General features: G+C 47.4%; 3 protein-coding genes across 3 annotated transcripts; 2 read left to right on the top strand and 1 right to left on the bottom strand.

The window, feature by feature from the left end:
* The first annotated feature begins 5,672 nt into the window (after positions 1 to 5,672).
* On the top strand, positions 5,673 to 6,886 carry LOC125757574 (uncharacterized). The gene is made up of 3 exons (XM_049413150.1): positions 5,673 to 6,011; positions 6,314 to 6,552; positions 6,784 to 6,886. The coding sequence occupies exons 1-3, from the start codon at positions 5,673 to 5,675 to the stop codon at positions 6,884 to 6,886; spliced, it is 681 nt and encodes a 226-aa protein (XP_049269107.1).
* Positions 6,887 to 7,061: 175 nt separating this feature from the next.
* On the bottom strand, positions 7,062 to 12,327 carry LOC119383605 (uncharacterized). The gene is made up of 4 exons (XM_037651853.2): positions 12,099 to 12,327; positions 11,735 to 12,028; positions 11,365 to 11,592; positions 7,062 to 7,132 (listed from the first exon to the last, which is right to left on the bottom strand). Exons 1-4 carry the CDS (start codon positions 12,325 to 12,327, stop codon positions 7,062 to 7,064), a joined length of 822 nt encoding a protein of 273 aa, XP_037507781.1.
* Positions 12,328 to 12,452: 125 nt separating this feature from the next.
* Positions 12,453 to 15,886, top strand: LOC119383594 (uncharacterized). Its single transcript, XM_049413143.1, has 4 exons — positions 12,453 to 13,442; positions 13,534 to 14,528; positions 14,870 to 15,099; positions 15,394 to 15,886. Exons 1-4 carry the CDS (start codon positions 12,542 to 12,544, stop codon positions 15,884 to 15,886), a joined length of 2,619 nt encoding a protein of 872 aa, XP_049269100.1. The 5' UTR covers positions 12,453 to 12,541.
* Positions 15,887 to 18,511: the final 2,625 nt, after the last annotated feature.

The raw sequence follows: 18,511 nt of genomic DNA, 5'->3' as shown, positions 1-18,511 counted from the left end.
TATTGGTCTACGGTGACCGTCTTTCTGCGTTTGAAAAAGTACAGCTCCCAGTCCGAAAGAGGATGCGTCCGCTGAAAGGACGGTAGGAAGCGTTGCATCGTACATGGTCATACACTGCGCAGAACAAATTAGCCCTTTCAGCTCGTTCAGCGCCTTTTCTTAGTCACACCCCCAGACCCATTCGCTACCTTTGTGCAAAAGAGCACGCATCGGAGCAGTAGTCTGCGTCAGGTGAGGCAAAAAGCGACCTAGGTGATTAGCCATGCCAAGCAAGCTTCTCAGTTCGGTGACATTTTTCGGGGCGTTTAGATTCTTAACGGCGCTAACACCGCTTAACCGCGCTGGATCAGGCTCAATTCCATTCTCATTCAGAATATGGCCCAGAAATTTCACTTTTGGTTCATGCATGCCCATGCATGCATGGGCCAAGTGCCGCGCGGTCCGCTGCTGAGCGACAAAACGTCTTATAAAGTGCGTCTTCTAGACGTCACCAACAAGACGTTTTTAAAACGTCGAAATTGGTTTAGGATCGAACAAACGTCTTGAAATATACGTTCCAGGCCAATATGGTCTTTAAAAATGCGTTTTCTAGACGTTATCGAAAACGGATATAATACGGATTTTCTGTGACGTTTTTAAAACGTTGAAATTGGTTTGGAATCGAACAAACTTCCTGAAATATACGTTCCAGACCAAAATGATCTTAAGAAATACGTTTTCTATACGTTATCAAAAACGGATATAATACGGATTTTCTGTGACGTTTTTAAAACATCGACATTGGTTTAGAATCAAACAAACATCTTGAAATATACATAGCAGATCAAAATGGTCTTAAAAAATGCGTTTTCAAGACGTTATCAAAAACGGATATAATACGGATTTTCTGTGACGTTTTTAAAACGTCGAAATTGGTTTAGAATCGAACAAACGTCTTGAAATATACGTTCCAGGCCAAAATGGTCTTAAGAAATACGTTTCCTAGACGTTATCAAAAACGGATATAGTACGGATTTTCTGTGACGTTTTTAAAACGTCGAAATTGGTTTAGAATCGAACAAACGTCTTGAAATATACATAGCAGACAAAATGGTCTTAAAAATGCGTTTTGAAGACGTTATCAAAAACGGATATAATACGGATTTTCTGTGACGTTTTTAAAACGTCGAAATTGGTTTAGAATCGAACAAACGTCTTGAAATATACGTTCCAGGCCAAAATGGTCTTAAGAAATACGTTTCCTAGATGTTATCAAAAACGGATATAATACGGATTTTCTGTGACGTTTTTAAAACGTCGAAATTGGTTTAGAATCTGTTTTATCGTTTTATCTCTAAAAAACGTTTTCTAGACCATGTGTGCTACCTGGGTAGTCAATTCATCTGCTTTCGTATCTCCTCTTTTGCTGTGTTTAGTTTTTAAGGGTGCGTGTCTCATACGGTTAGTTTCGTGACTGTCTGCATTATGATGCATTTTGAAGTTATTTTGGATTTGTAGCTTTATCTATTCATTGTATATGCTGCTTTTTTCATTTGAAATTGTATAAAAGCCGGGGATGAATAAAATTTGATGTACCACTTATAGACCCTTTTCATAAATACGCCACCTGACGGTGGGCTTTTCGTCAGTTTTGCTTCGCAAAGGAGCGTGGGATAGCCAGCGCCATCGTGAGGGCATGGAAAGCGAGCTGTCAAATGCGTGAGTGCTGTGATGTTTGTGTTGGCGGCTAGTTCTCCGTGTCATCCGCTGAAATCTCACCGTTTGCGTGCTTGAACGAGCTCTTAGTACTCTCCGTTGGTCTTTCTGAGGTGCTTCCGATGCACAATGAGCAACATTTTGTACCCTTCAACGGGTTGGAGGAGCAGTTTGGCTCGACTGCCGCGGGTGCGGGACCGTGACCACAGCCAACTCGCGTGCGCGCCCGGACCAGGAAAAAAAAAAAGGCTCGCCGAAGCTACAAACTTCTCACCGAAGGAAAGGAGGACGTCGCTGTCGTGGAACTATGCGACAGCAACCGGTGAAATTCCTGCAGGTCTGCCGCAAGCCACACCACGCAACTATTTTCCGGACGCCACGCGTTGGGTATATTTGTTGAGACAATTAAAACAACACTCTGACCACGATTAAAAGCAAATAAAAGCACGACGTTTCGGCCCCCGTACGGGAGCCTTGTTCACAAGTGAAAAAGTACTGTGTGAGCGGTCCGGTTATGTATGTTATAAAATGTGACGTAAGCAACGTGTGTAGGCGTGTGGAAAGTTTCCGTCATTTCGATTGAGTGTGTGCGCCGTTGTCTGGATCGTCATAGATTCGAGATGAAGCCGAGATGACCAGTTCTTTTCTCTATATGTATATTTGTGTGCAGTGGCGTAGCCAGGGGGGGGGCACACCGGGCCTGTGCCCCCCCCCGAATTTTTTTTTTGCCATGGCACACAGAGCACAAAATAACACTCGACCACATCTGCCTGCCCGGCCCCCACACTTCAGATCAAGGTGGTGCCCCCCCCCCCGAAAATAATTTCTTGTCTACGCCCCTATTTGTATGTACTAAAAAATGTTGACACGTGGCTTACGATATGCGAGTACTGTCGCTACTAAATGAACGGTACGCAACTTCATTTTTATTTTTCTGGCTGGCCTTACGAACCCTCGCAGTATTTCTGCACAAACAATCTATCGCAATTCACCGCATGCAGGCACTTAAAAGCAAGGCTACACATGGCGCTGTGAAATAAGCACGTCCGTTTCTGTAGCGCGTTTACAAAACGGCGTCCTTCCGCACGTCCATTTGACATGACGTACGGAGAGAGAGCACGTGCGTTTGTTATTCAAGTTTTACCGCGTACCTTATCCCTGTTCTCGTCGCGATATCCTCGATGGTGGCACATGGGAACGCAGCACGTCTGCACCATTGCAGCACGCCGTCTCTACGAAAAACGATGACAGTTCACGATTCGGCGGTGCTGAAATGTCACGCACTGGCACGTTGCCGAAGCCTGCGTCGTCTGCTGCGGTGCCCTCACAATGGCGGCAGACTGTAGTTTGCGTGCGCGGCGCTAGGGGCGCCCTTTTTCGAAAAGGGTCTATTACCTCCACCATGTGCTTCATTTCGGGAATGCTGGAAGCGAATTCTACGTGTTATCAGGCACGCTTCAGCCCATGTATTCTGGCGTAAAAAACTGCCTTCTTCAATCTTGCAGGACAAAAAAAAAATTTCGGCCAAATAAGTGACACTAACTGTAACGAACTGTCCCGTTCTCATGTTGAAATGCCCCCGCGGAAGCTCACAATTACGCTGCTCGTGCTCAAGCTGCGCCGCCTCTTGCCTGGAGCAAGATGGCTGCCAACCGGTTTCCCAGGCTACAGTTAGAAGAGGGGCAGTGCTAGCAGTGGGCTTACTCCCCGGCGGAGGGTATGCGGTGGGGTGGCTCCACAAACGTCGCCTGTGTGCTTCTCTCTTCGCCCGGGCGGCGGCGCTGGCATCGCCATCAATAGCAGACAGTTGGCGAAAAAGTAGAATGAACTTAATCTATAAAGGCAAGGGAGAAAAGGATAACATTCGCTCGTATAGACCGCTAACCATTACATTGGTGCTATACAGGCTGGCGATGCAGGCAGTAAAATTAAAAATAGAAGCGTGGGTAGAACAAAATGATATTTTGGGAGAACTTCAGAATGGATTTCGAATTGACAGGCGGTTAGACGAGAATCTGTTTGTTCTTACCCAGTGTATAGAAATATCGAAAATAGAAAACAGGCCCTTATACGTAGCTTATCTAGATATTACCGCGGCGTATGACAACGTTAATCAGGAAATTTTGTGGGATATACTGAAAGAAGTGGGCATAGGTGACGACTGTATACAGCTTTTGAGGGAAATATACCGAGAAAATACAGTTTGTATAGAATGGGAAGGAATAAGTAGCAAGGACAGCGTTGAAATTAGCAAGGGGCTGAGACAGGGATGTCGTTTGTCCCCGCTGTTATTCATGCTGTACATGGTGAGGATGGAAAAAGCGCTAGAAGGTAGCAACATTGGATTTAATTTGTCACACAAGCAGGTCGGCACGATGGCTGAACAGAAGCTTCCAGGTCTATTTTATGCTGATGATATTGTCTTATTTGCGGACAGTCAAGATGATATACAGCGACTGGCAGATATATGCGGAAGGGAATGTGAGGCTCTAGGACTAGGATTTAGTGCAACAAAATGTGGATTGATGGTATTCAATGATCACGAAGACCATGTGGTCTTTATACAGGGCCAAAAAATACCGAGGGTAAGCGAGTACAAGTACCTCGGAGTATGGGTAAATGAGGGGGATAGATATATGGAGGTACAAGAGAAAGCATCGGCAGCAAAGGGAAAGAGGAATGCTGCAATTATGAAGCACAGAGCTTTATGGGGATACAATAGGTACGAGGTGCTTCGAGGGCTGTGGAAGGGTGTGATGGTCCCGGGGCTTACATTTGGGAACTCAGTAGTGTGCATGAAGTCAGAGGTACAATCCGGAATGGATGTAACTCAAAGGACGGTGGGCCGCCTCGCGTTGGGCGCTCACGGGAAGACGACAAATGAGGCTGTAAAGGGTGATATGGAATGGACAGGCTTTGAAGTGAGGGAAGCTCAGAGCAAAATGAGATTCGAAGAGAGGCTGAGGAAAATGAAGAACAGTAGATGGGCAGAGAAGTTTTTCAGGTATTTGTATAGAAAAAGCGTTGACACGCAGTGGAGAAAAAGAACTAGGAGGCTCACCAGTAAATATACGGCTAGCAGTGCGGGCGATATGGCAACAAGGAGCATTAAGCGGAAGGTCAGAGAGGCGGAGAGGACTTATTGGATGGCAGCGATGGAAAAGAAGCCGGCTCTGAGTAACTACCGAAAGGGAAAAAACGAAATAAGGAGGGAAAGGTTTTATGACAATTCAAGGGGAAGCGCTTTACTGTTTGAAGCAAGGTCGGGCTGCCTTAGAACGCGTAGTTATAAAGCGAGATTCAGTAACGAAGAAGAACAATGTACATGCTGCGGGGGAACTAAGGAAACGATGGAACATGTACTGATTGAATGTGGCGATATTCACCCAGGTATACGTGTGGGCACGAGTCTACATGAAGCCTTGGGTTTTAGGGACAACAATGGAAAGCTGCACACGTCCGCGATAGAAATAAGTAAGAGACGGTTAGAGTATTGGTGGCAGAAAAGTAGAGATAAAGAATAAAAATAAATAATGGGGAAAAAATAAGGTCATTCTGCCTTAAGAGGCAGAGAGATGGACTGTGAATTTATATTGTTTTGGTATAATAACATAGATTTAATCAATGTAGATAAGGTGGCCAACATGAAACAAGGAAGCTTTTTTTTTTCTTCGAGCCTGGTGGCAGACATGTCACCGCCCCGTTTTAAAGGGGACGCTCATAGCATCCATCCATCCATCCATAGAACTTTGGGGGGAGCGTGGCGGCTGAAAGTGCTGGCGAGCTCTTGAACAGCAACAGTTGTCGAGCGACGTGCTATACATGGCTTGCACGTGACGTCACATCCGGCCGCGCCGCTGGGTCCGCAGCATGCTGGAGCACCACGCGCGCCGCTTTTGCTGCCCCTACGTTGGTTAAACGCGTGTTGTGCTGTTGCTGTCCGTTTTCAACGCGAATGCCACCGCTCCTCGTGAGATATGCCGAATGATCACGATAGGTCTGCCTTTAACGAGGCGTATTACGCAGGATTGATCGGGCCGGCCCGTGTTCGTTATCAAGAAAAAATGGAACTGTGCGACGATGTGGACCCTTACACGCTGCGACCGGGTGTGGATACGACGATGGACGTCAGCGCTTTCCCCGAGGTCTCGCACGGAGACATTGTTAACTACTTGGTGTTTTCTTCAAGCTTCGCGACACTGGAGGAAATCAAGGCCTATAAATCGCTTGAATCGCACAACTATTTTACAAGCGGTTGGGTGAAGACACTGTCCGCGAAGCGGCTCCAAGGAGAAAAGGTGCTGCTGCTAGGAGAGGTAAGCTAGAGCCCTGTTTTCAGCCTTGCATTTTGTGTAGAAAATTCAGTCATTAATCCCTGGTTAGTCGTGGTGCGCGCAGGAGAGACGCGGCATTGGGGCTCGGTGCAGAGATGAAACGAACCGACTGCTCATTTAACAGTCGCGCATAAGCAGAGTTCACGTTTTGTGTTTTTAAAAATCTTCAAGCAGCTTGCGCGAATGTTTTGTGGCTTGATTGTTATGGTTTAATTGGAAATCTCTTCATGTGTACGTTATGTGTTAATCTCTACAATATAATTTTTCCTTGATTTGCTTTTCAGGTGAACCACTCACAACGACTGGGTGAACGACCACTGAAAGTGTGGATCCTTTGTAAATCCAGTGGTGTCGTGCTGACTGCGCATTGCACGTGTATGGCTGGTGCGGGAGAAGCCTGCTCACATATCGGTACTTGTTTGTTTGCTGTTGACAGTGGCGTGAGGATGAGGAACTCTGTTAGCTGCACTCAAAAAAACAACATTTGGCTTCCTACTTATGTGGAAAAGGTCCAGTTCAAAAGGTTGAAACAGATTGATTTTACATCTGCCAAGGGAAAAAAACGGCAGCTTGATGATATGATAGCGAGCCCCCCCCCCCCCCCCCCCCCGCAAACAAGAAACATATAAAAGAGAGATTTCATGTGCCACCAGTCTCACAAGCAGAGATGGAACACCTATGCAGTGTCTTCAAGAAAAGTGGTGTTGTTCCTGTAATTTTTTCCCTGCTGCCTGGCCATTCCTTTGCCTTCAAGGAACCAGTACCCAAACAGGAAGCACATCTTCGAAATTTGTATACAGATGATGCTTTGGCAGATGGCCTCAACACCCTTGTTGACAAGGCCAACCAGTTTATGAGCACATTTCACGTCACTGACGAAACAGTGATGTTGATTGAATCGAAGACAAAAAACCAGAACAATTCACCTGACTAGTACCTTTACCGAGCTGGCAGAGTGACAGCATCTCAAATGAAAAGTGTGTGCCGAACAGCTCTAGATAATCCTAGCCCATCATTACTGAAATCAATATGTTACCCAGAAAAATCGCTGAAGACGCCTGCCATTGCCTGGGGTTTGAGCATGAACGTGATGCCCTGAAGACCTATGAAGACCATCACAAGCGAAAGCATGTTGATTTCAAGTGCACCAGATCTGGTCTTCACCTCAGTGTTTCATATCCCTTTGCTGGAGCAACACCAGATGCACTAATTTCATGCTCATGCTGTGGTAAAGGTGTAGCCGAAGTGAAATGCCCTTACTTGTTACGCAATGCCACCTCTTTTACCGAGGCTAAGTCATGTTTGACATACATTAATCAGTGATGCTACCGAGGTCTTTTGATTTGGAGCAATTTTTGGAGCAGCAAAATTTCCGTTTTGGAGCACTTTGGAGCAGCAAAATTTTCATCTTGGAGCACTTTGGAGCAGATAATTTTGCATCTGGGAGCACTTTCGAGCAGCGAATTTTACATCCTGGAGTGCAATACAGAAGCATATTGCATTAACATTCAAGCACCTGAGTATTGGTATGGGGCTCTTATGAAGGCTAGAAATATTTCGATTCATTGCAAATCTCATGGAAAAAATCATCTCAGGAGCATAGGCGTGCGCACAAGGGGGGCAGGGGAGGGCGCCCCCCCCCCCCCCCCCTGATCACCTAAGAGGGAGGGGGGCGCAAAATCTGCCCCGTACATTGACTATTGCGATAGCAATTATATGGACACTCTCGGCGGATTTTTGCCGTCGCCGTTGCCGTAATTTTCCGTATGAAGTCCAAATCAATAACATCACCACGCATTCTAGTCGCGGGTAAAAGCTCGCGAGCGCTGGCGACGAACGCGGCTGAAGCGGAGACTAAGCTAGCCGGCCGTCTGTCTCCGCCGCACGGACAGCGCGTGAGATAACATCATCCCGCGTGCGGGCCTGCCGTCGATTGCTCATCAAACAGAGAGGAAACGCCCCGCCCGTCTTTCGTAAGGAGCATGAAGGGACGCCAGGGGAGAGGAAGGGAGGGGAGGACCGCACCTTTCGAAGGGCGCAGTCGCTTGCGCGCGCGCTATCTCGAGGCATCAGGAGACGGCTCGTAAGCTCGCTGAGCTCTCAACGCTTACTTCGCGTTTAGAGAACTCAGAGCAAGAAAACGCTTCGGTTCCTGGAGGGGCCATATTCCCTTAAACAAGCGTTTTGTTGAGTTACGCGAGATCGGATCCAAAAGGGTTAGCTGCTAGTCTTACTTCGTTTTACAATACAATTTTTTGGTATCGCATTCATTGCTTCGCTCTTAAGCGAAACTGAGTTTTTTTAACCATTAGCTATTGATCCCCGAAAGCGAGGGGCGGACGTGTAACATGGCGTAGCCGCTTCGCTGTGGGCCGTCAGCGACGGGCCCGCTACTGACAGCTGCGCATTTGCGGCTGCTCCGACCAGGAGATATGATTTTACTAATGAGATGACATTTTTAAAAAAGCAAGCAAAAAATTCGAATTGGAACCCTAGCACGTGAGCTCGAAAGGGCAGGGCCTTTAAGGGGTATTTACCGCAGAGTGATTACAAACTCGGATGTGCTGGCGGAAGGAATTACGAAAAACCTGTTCTGGATGAAGATCCATGTCAACGCGTTTCCACCGTCCGCGTGCTCTTCCATAAACGCGAAGCAAGGAAAATTCGATATTGTCCCATATATCTACTGCGAGCGATCCCAGATTTCATTCCGCGATGTCCGGAAACAGAAGTGACAGACATTTTAGCGGCACTCATGTAGTTATTACTGAACATTGCTTTCCTTACGTGCCGTGCGACGCTTGAAACGAGCTATCAGCAGCGTTTCTGGAACAGACGACGTCCGCCGATGAATCGCCGTCGCACTTTCTCGCTACCGATAGGCCTAGACGTTATGAGCCTCTGCGGAGAGCGCATTTTGCTGTCGAGCCGACTTGCAGAACAGAAGCTGCGTCGGCACCGTGCATGGCATCGTGGCTTACTCGGAACGCACGCGCGAGCGCTATTTATTCAGCGGAATAATTCTTGGTCCATGATTGCGACTTTATTGGCAGCCCCAAGATCGAGCTGCACATGTTCTGACGCGCCGGCGGTGCGATTGTCGGTGATAGACGCCCCCAAACCCGAGACTTTGGCGCAGTTTGGCGCAAATTTCGTCGATATTATCAGGATGGCGCAGTAAATACAATTTGGCGCACTTTGGCGCAGTTGGCGCAGGAGTGGAATCACTGCATTAATAAAGCTCTGCAGCTTCCCAAGCAACACGAGTATTACTACCAAGTTCAAACCCAGATGACCGTATGCAAGGTTGACTACTGCGACTTCATTGCCTGGGCCCCGAACCTCTTCTATGTGCAAATAATTAAGAGAGACGAACATTTCTGCAATGAGATGTTTGCCACTGCAAGGGAATTTTTCATAAGAGCAATTCTTCCCGAGCTTTTCAGCAAGTTTTTCACACGGCAGATCAAAACCCCAGGAAAGGCATTGGCACAAACAAGCACTTACTGCTTCTGTCAAGGACCTGAGACGGGGAAAATGATTGCATGCGACAACCCGTCGTGCACATACAAATGGTTTCATTTTTCATGTGTAGGAATCACACGGGCACCATCAAAGGCGAAGAAGTGGTATTGTCCACAATGCAAGCAAGATAAAGAAAACTAGTCTGCTCGAGATTCATGTGTTCTGTTCGATTAATTTCTTGAATAACCAGTAATCAATGCTGTTACTAAATAAATAAACAAGCTCCAAAACAAGCATATTTTATTTACTGAGGCATTTTGCTATCTGTTTTACAAACATCAGCATTATTGAGAACTAACATACACCAACAGAACTAACAGACACAATGAGAACAGCACGGCACTTAGGAGATTGTAGCAGAACGTACCAATGCTCATCTTGGTCAAACTGTGTGATGGTCCGGGACATAAGGAAAGAACAGAGGCAAGCAAACAGACTGCGCTTGTTTATCTCACTTCATCTGTGTCCCGTCCCACCGTGAAGTTTGACCTAGATGAACCCTTACCAACTTTCTACACTGTTACACATCATAATCTAGCCAGATTCATTACAAACGTTCCACCTCCAGCACACATGTTGGTAGAAATGAAATAAAAAGTTCAAATGACAAATGCATGAAAACAAACAGCAGTACTGAATAGCAGTTCAACCTTGTTATAATGAACACTGATATAGCAAATTATCGTTGATAGCAAAATAAATAGGAACTCTGGTTGGTCACGCTTCATTTCAGTGACATTTATTCCTCTTATTGTGCAATAGAAAACACGAAAGCTGCCGCAAAATTGGCTACAATGCAGAAATATTTTGTCCATGGGACACTCGCAGCTCAAAAGATAGCATAAGCAGAAAAATAAATATTGAAAGACAATGAACAACCACTATTCACACTCATCACTTAAATCTGAATTTATGGTCCTTATGCTAGTTCATTTTAACGAGGTTTGACTGTGCGAGCTAACGCATGTGAAGTCATTACACATTAATGAGGCAGGTGAAGCCACTTCATGATTGGCTTCCTTTAACTCTGCTACAATTGACGGGCACAGGTTAGACAAAGCACAGCATACAGTGACGATTCTATCGAGTGGTGGTGTATCATCACCTTCTCGGCGGGCAACATATTCAATGGGAAGAGTGCCTTTCATGATTGTAAACTTATTCCTTATAAGTCCAATAACTCGCTCGACATGAATGCGCACGTTTGCAAGTTTCCTAGTGCTCATGATTTCTTCTGCCGACAGTTGTTTCTTGCCTTTGGTATATGCTGGAACATGCAAGCAAGCGCAGTAGAAGCCAACACTCTCTGAGATATTGAAGCTTCTGTCGGCAAGCACAACATCACCAGGACGTAAGTTGTCAAGCATGCCGGAATGTTCTGTTATGTGCTTGTCACTGCAGCGCCCTCCCCAACCCTCTGAAATAAAGGTGACGGCACCTTGAGGAGCAATGCCAATGAGAAACTTAGCAGTATTGCTCTGTTTGTACTGCGACCATGTCTCACTTCTTGCCTCGTATGACGATGGTCGCTCTATTTTTATTTCAAAACAATCAATCACTGTGGCAACATTTGCTCCAAAGGAGTCGAAGAAAGCCTGTGGCATTGTCTTCTGCAGTAAAACTCTGTCTGGCCATGAAATGTATGGCTTCAGCCTACAATATGTAACATACAACCACTTATCAAAAATGCGCGACGCTGTCGCTTCTGAAACTCCAAATCTGAAGCCGAGATCAGTGTTGTGAAAATTCAGTTTCAACTTCATTAGGAAGAGAATGAACTCTTGAAACTTTGATAGAACGTTGTTTGCACCGTGTGGAACATAGCACTCCACCACACTAAATATGCCATACAGAATATCGAAGCTTGCCATCCCTGTGTAGTACATGACCTTGGGCTTACTCTCTCTGAATGCAGCTTCCGTCCACTCCAACTTGTCAATGTATTCACGCAGGGCGTACAGGTTGTCATTTAGCATAGTGCACTGTAGCTCCAATGCTGCAACGTCTGCCATGGACATTTCTGCCTGTACAGCAACTCCTGAAATTAACAACGCAAACCTAGGCATCAAAGCTGAACGGCTCACTGGCATTTCATGACAGCGATGTAAACAAACCAAACAAAAATGCTTAGTGAATGATATCTACCTTTCAGGCTCAAACAAAGTAATGGAGAGACTGACCTGATTCATTTTCGGCAGCCTGGATTTCACATTCAGCTTGCAGCAGTGGCGGGCTGTCTTCTGAGTGTGTGCCGTTGTCACCGTCGTCGCAGCAGTTTTCAGGCGACGTTGCGGCGAATCCACAATTTCTTGACGGTGCAGTGGTCCCCGCGTCGACCTCGGGAGTAGGTCGCTTGGTCCGTCGCCTTGCAGCACGCTCGTAGCGGGCAATGCCTTCACTTTTTCTTGTGTATCCGAGCAAAAGCGTTGGCGCCCAGTCCGGGTGCGTTTCTTGGTGGAGCCTGGCCGGTCTACCTGTAAATGCAAACAAATGTGACTCTAGCGCAGAATTAAGCGCGCCTCATGTAGTATAGCGAATACTTACCTGTTACGAAGTGGGCGCCACATACTCGGATGTTTGGGGAATCGCCCTTGAGATCGGCACGCTTGATACGCGCAAGCCATAGGCTGCGCCGCTTCGAGCTGAGTGCTTTTGTACGTGCGTCCTGCCATTTCACAGCCTTCGGAAGCCGAAAAAGGCTTGTGTTTGCAGAATCCTTCCTTGGGCAGCTTTTGCTTCGATTGCTACATCCGACAACTGCGCAAATAGCCATTGCCGAGCATACGACTACCAGCGCACAGTACGGACGGACGGTCGTGTGGAGCTCCCGGGTGCTCCGCTATGCCGGAAAGCTGACCCAGCGTTTGCGGAAGTGACGTCGGTGCAAGCCATGTATTGCTGTGGCCGTTTTAGCGCCGAGGTTTTGCCGTCAGCTGTGAGCCGTACGCACCACGCAAGAAATCGGTATGTTCTGTAGTGCCTGAGCCATGCCGCGATATCGGCAAAACCATTGCTACGCGCCTGGGTGCCAAACAGGCTACGTGTTCGTAAAGGGTGGGCCGAAGCTGTCGTTGTTTGGCGTCCCGAAGGATGAGAACAGGCGTAAAGAATGGGAGAGGAACCTGCGCAGAGCGGACAAGCCCCTGGAAGACACCAGCGCAGTGTGCGAGCTCCACTTCGAGCCGCGTTATGTGCTCAGAGACTATGTACATATTATCGAGGGAAAAGAAGTGCGGATACCTCGTGGGAGACCCATTCTCCGTGCTGATGCTGTGCCGACGCTTCTACCGAATCTGCCAGCTTACCTGAGTAAAAAGCCGACACAAGAGAGGACCGCTCGTAAGAGGAAACGATCGGAATCTTCAGGCGGACAGTTGAAGCCCGCATTCTGTCCTTCTGACAATGCGGTGTCTGGGCCGTTTGCACACACCGACGATGCTGTTGATGCAGGCTGTGAAGAATGTCCACAAGCGTCTACATCTCCACCATCTGATGCTGTGAATAAGTTTTATTTCAACCTAGAAGTGCCTTCACCGTACTGGAACAAGCACAGTTTTCCTGGCCACGCCGGTGTCGTATACTGCACGGCCGCGTTGATCACTAACGCCGAAGTACTCTCCGAGGAGGTGGTAATGTTTTCAGAGTCTGAATGTGCCGCATACTGCAAAGTGCTTGCTAGAGACGTTTTGATAAAGGAAGGGCCGGTGCATAGAAAAACGGAGGCCGAGGACGAGTTGAGAAAGACTGATCGGATGCAGCTATGTGTGGGTGCAATGAGACTCGAGGACTATGATGACGCTCTCTTCACAACTAAGCTGAGGGACCACGTGTTGACGCGCCAAGGACTGTACTTCAGCAGGAAGTGCCTAGGCCAGGTGCCTAAAGAAGGTAATTATCACTCTTTATTCTTGAATAATGAGACATCACGCTGTCAGTGTAGAAGAGGCCGTGCATTACCGTGCTTTCGTGTCTTTTTCAGGAACTCCATGCGTTTCCTGTCGGTACCTAAGGCGAGCTTTGTTGACACGCCGAAGCCGAGTGCAGCGTAGGAACACAAAGGCACGCCTCAACATTGCCCAGAAACTTAAAACAGCAGTAAGAAGAAACAAGCGGCTTTCCACTCGTCTCTCTGATACAAGGGAGAGCCTTGCGAAACTGCAACAGCAAGCTGCAGCAAAAAATGCAGATGTTCTCCAGGAACAGATTGGGAGCCTGCCTACCCATCAGCAAGAAGCTGTTAAACACTGCTTTGCAGCATCTAAAGTCAAACCTAATGGTCTTCGATACAGCAAGAGCTGGCTTCTCGACTGCATCATAATGAAGATGAAGGGTCCCCGCTTGTACGAACAGTTGCGTAAAAACAAAATTCTTGCCCTGCCAAGCAAATCAACTCTCAAACGTTATGTATCTGTTTACCGTACACTTTTTGGCTTCAATGAGAAAATCCTGAAGAAATTGAAAAGTAAAACAGCGGAGCTCGACGTCAGCAAGAGGCACGGGGGATTGCTCATCGATGAGCTGAAACTTTCTGAGAGTTTGTCTGTTAGGAGCAGTGGTACAATTGAAGGCTTTGTAGACTTGGGCCCGTTTACCACACAAAAGGACAAGAGCACTCCATCTGACCATGGTATGGCGGTACTTTTTGTTCCATTCCAAGGAAAATGGAGTCAGGTCATAGGCTGCTTCGCAACGAATGGCAACATGAAAGCAGATATTCTCGCCAAGGTTGTTGTAGAGGCCACAATACTAGCAGAAAAATGTGGGCTGTTTGTCGATTTCATAACTGATGGGGCAAGCTGGAATCGAAAGATGTGGAGGATGATGGGAATACATGCCACTGCTAGTTCGATTAAGTGCAAGGTCCAGCACCCTTCTGACCCAAAGCGGTACTTGTTCAATTCAGACTTTCCACATCTTATCAAATGCCTCCGGAACTCCCTGTTGAAGAGCGGCTTCAACACTCCAGCTGGCCATGTAAGTTTCTGCATGTGTACCATGTATCGCCTCTTTTAATAACTGCATATTTTGCCTAGTTTTTCAGTGTCGAACTATTTGTTTAACGGTACAATACACAATGATTTTGTTCATTCCTTTCGAAATTCCGTTTTGCAGTAGGGACCATTTGCCTAAAGGGCAGCTACTTTCCTGCTGCTTGTCGATCATTGGAGGGTTTACATTGAGCGTAGGACTTTATTTGAGTGGGGAAAATTAATCTGGAGGGTGTCCACGAACATTTTGCAGGCTCATTTACATTTTTGCTGCAACTAGTGCGCATAGCAACAAATGACTGGTTTTGTCTTGGAATCATTTTCCAGGTCAGCATTCGGCCAGTGAGGGAAGCCTACAAGATTGATGCCAATAACGTGACCCTCAAGGCTATGCCCGGAATCACCGAGTGCCATCTCAATCCAAATGGCTTTGAAAAAATGAGAGTGAGCATCGCGTTTCAACTGTTCGGTGCGAAAGTCCTGCAGGCTTTCCACCTCTACAGGAATGAGCTGGACAAGATATTTGGAACCATCAATGCCACCCAGGAATTCTTCAGGTAACTGTACTGCTATTTAATTCAGTTCACTCGTTTATTTCAGACATAAATACACAATGTGAATTATGTCCTCGAGCTTAGGTAAAAGATGATCCACACGTCTCCTGACGAGGCTTTCACCCCAGACTAACCAATCTTACTGCCAGCCAGGTTATAAAATGTTTTTAGTAAACATTCCTTAAAGTGAAGATGAATAAGTTTGCAGTTGTTTGCCCTACTACATGACGGTGGCTGTAATCCGAGAGGCCATATCAACAAGAATTCAAGCAATTTTGTTTTATTCTATTTTTTCAGCAAGGTGAGCCAGTTGATATCAGTGATGACATCACAGTATGCTGCTGAAGCTCTCCGGCCAGGCTCCTTGAAAGCAGAAACCCTGAAGGACTTCCTGTCGTATTTTGATCAATGGGAAAGGCATGCCATGGGAACTGGTGGATTTTTAAGCGACTCCACAGCAGCCGGCTTGCGTGTCACCATTTCAAGCACTCTCGAATTGCTTGCCTACTTAACATCCAAGGTTGGATACAAATACTTAATGACATCAAGGACCAGCCAGGACCCACTCGAGAATTTCTTCGGAATTGTAAGACAGGCTTCTGGCAATAATGATCACCCAACTCCAACACAGTTCCTAATCACTGTGAATTGCCTCTCATTTTATGGTCTGGTTAGGTCTGTTAGCAATGGAAACTGCGAGGAGGGTACTCTGGCCGCCTTACTGGAAGTTGACTCGCTCGAATCATCGACTGATAGAGAGGAGTGCAGTCAAACTGCTGCAGGGGCGTAGCCAAGGGGGGGGGGGGGGTTGGGGGGGGTTCAAACCCCCCCCCCCCCCGAAATTTTTCAGTTTTGCTTGCGTATATAGGCATGCACACATACAAACGCACGCACGAACATACAAAAAGTATGGTTGAACCCCCCCCCCCCCGAAAAAAATTTCTGGCTACGCCCCTGAACTGCTGCTACCACTGCAGCTGAAAAGAAAAAAAAAATCATGGTACCCCAGCATAATGCTGGCCTGCAGGCTTCAAATGACCATAACCAGCACGTGGTCAGAAGCGACTCCAGGCTCATTTATCACATTTCGGGCTATGTTGCACGAAAATGCGTTGTCAATGCTAGAACAAAATGCCAAGATTGCATCAAGCTGCTCATCGTGACTTCACCTGGCGAAACTTTTCAACTTGCTCGGCTGACAAACTATTGTGACCGAGGGAGCCTCCTTCATCCCTCCAGTCAGCTGTACGGGTTTGTGAAAAAGCTCGAGGATATCTTCACAGAATGTTTCTGCCAGAGCGAGCTACACTCTGACAGCATTATGGACATGCTGGCAGTTGTTCAGCACAGACTTTCCATCGAAATAGGTTGCAGTGTGCACGCAGCTACTCTCACAGCAAAAGTAATTAGTTTTTACGTCGTCACGCGTCTTCATTTTTATGTGAAAGGACTGAACAGTGACAAAGGAGGAAAGCGGCAGAGGGCCAAGCAGCTGAAGCTGAGCCGTTGCACATGAAGTGAATAAAGTGTGTAAATCAATGTTTGGATGTTGTACTTCAGTTCTTGAAAATAAGAGCTTCATGTCAGAAACAGAAGCTTGTACATATGCCTAACAGACGTGTAACTGCATAATTATGGTTATTAATAACCCCGAGAAAACTACTGTGCCATGTGCAACAACCGAAGTAGAACAAAAAATATTTCAGCCACAATTTCATTTCATCATAGCAAAGGCACAAACCCGGCCAGCATGTTAAAGCTCGGCTAGGAAGCGCTCGAGCGTGCACTGTTTTTTAATTACCTGGTGGAAGGCGGGGCATAATCTTGCTACAAAATCATTTTAGGTTAGGTCTACGCTGCATGCAACCGTATATGTGGTCACTGTATGAAACCGTATATTTTGAGGGGTACACCGTCTTTTTGGGCTCGGCGAAGTGTTATATTGGGGAAAATACGATGTGGCCTGAACAAAGGTAGTGCTTGTCAAAATGTGCAAAGAACTCAAGCTCCTCCCCCCTGCCCCCAAGAAAAAGAAAGCGTTAACTGCGTCGCACTAGAAAGGAGCAAGCATAGGCTGCATAAATTGCCATCCGACTGACTTTCGACAAACTCTATCGCAAAAGAAAAGGGAATAATGGCGAACCGAGAGCAACATACGCTCTCAATACAGTCAGATGGAAGTCAATGCAAGCAAGTGTATTATAAATATCGAAGAAACGCGCGTCGCAACTCGTACGAGCGGCCAGCGGCGAGCAGCTTCTGCAGGCGAACCTTCCATCGAAGATGCCTGTGGCGCCACCTCTCCTATGCGACACCAACTGCGTCAGAGGAGCGGCGGAGTAAGCCCACTGCCCTCTTCTAGTACACTGTACCCAGGCTTCACCCGCTCGCGTGGGCGCGCATAGGGGACCTCCACTCCAGAAGTTTTTTTTTTTTTTTTTTTTTAACCTCCTTGAGCATAGCTCATGGCTTCCGGCTGAGCCTGCGGTGCTTCGGGAATTCCAAGCGATTGCCGGACTTACTCGCGGACAACGTCGGCGATTGAATCCACTTGATGCTGCGGCGAAGATAACAGTTTGCGCAGCTCCTCCCGCACAATCGCTCTGATAGTTTCGCGCAAGTCGTCGGTGGCCAGCGAGTGCACTTCGGAATAGGCTGCAGACACCGGAGAGCGGTTGTATTGTTTCGTCCGCATGTCAAATGTCTTTTCGATAGTTATGGCCTCGGTGAGGGATTCGGCGACCGTCGTGGGCGGGTGGCGGACAAGTGCCGCGAACAGTTCTTGTTTAACACCCCGCATAAGCAGGCGAACTTTTTTGTCTTCGGGCATCGCAGCGTCGGCCTGGCGGAAAAGTCGAGTCATCTCTTCCGTGAAGATGGTGACGTTTTCGTTTGGTAGCTCAACCCGGGTCTCCAGCAAGCAAGCGGCCCTTTCCTTGCGGACGACGCTTGTGAACGTGTGCAGGAATGCGCTGCCGAAAGGGTCCCAGGTTTGAAGTGAGGACTCCCGATTCTCAAACCATGTTCTTGCCGAGTCTTCCAGGTAGAAATAGACGTGACGCAGCTTGTCTTCGGTGCTCCAATTGTTAAAGGCGGCGACACGGTCGTATGTTTCAGTCCAGGTTTCCGGGTCTTTGAATGATGAACCGCGGAACGTTGGCGGCTCCCTGGGTTGCCGGAACAGAATCGGTGCAGGCGGCACAGTGGCTGTCATCATCGCTGTGGTCGAGGTCAGCGTCTTGGTTTGCCGGGTCTTCTCAGGTAGAGGTCCGTACTCTGGCGGTAGACTTTGTTGCCTGCGGCTTGCTCGCTGCTGGCGTCGATGTCTTCTTTGCGTCTTGGGCTGGCTTCACGGCTTGACGGGGGCGTCCGAAACATGGACGAACAGCACCTCCACCAGATGTCACGGGGTCGT

This window comes from Rhipicephalus sanguineus, chromosome 1 (assembly GCF_013339695.2).
Source record: "Rhipicephalus sanguineus isolate Rsan-2018 chromosome 1, BIME_Rsan_1.4, whole genome shotgun sequence".
In the NCBI taxonomy this organism is placed as follows: Eukaryota; Metazoa; Arthropoda; class Arachnida; order Ixodida; family Ixodidae; genus Rhipicephalus; species Rhipicephalus sanguineus.
Note: the sequence above shows the minus strand (reverse complement) of the source record. Positions and strands in the feature narration are given on the sequence as shown.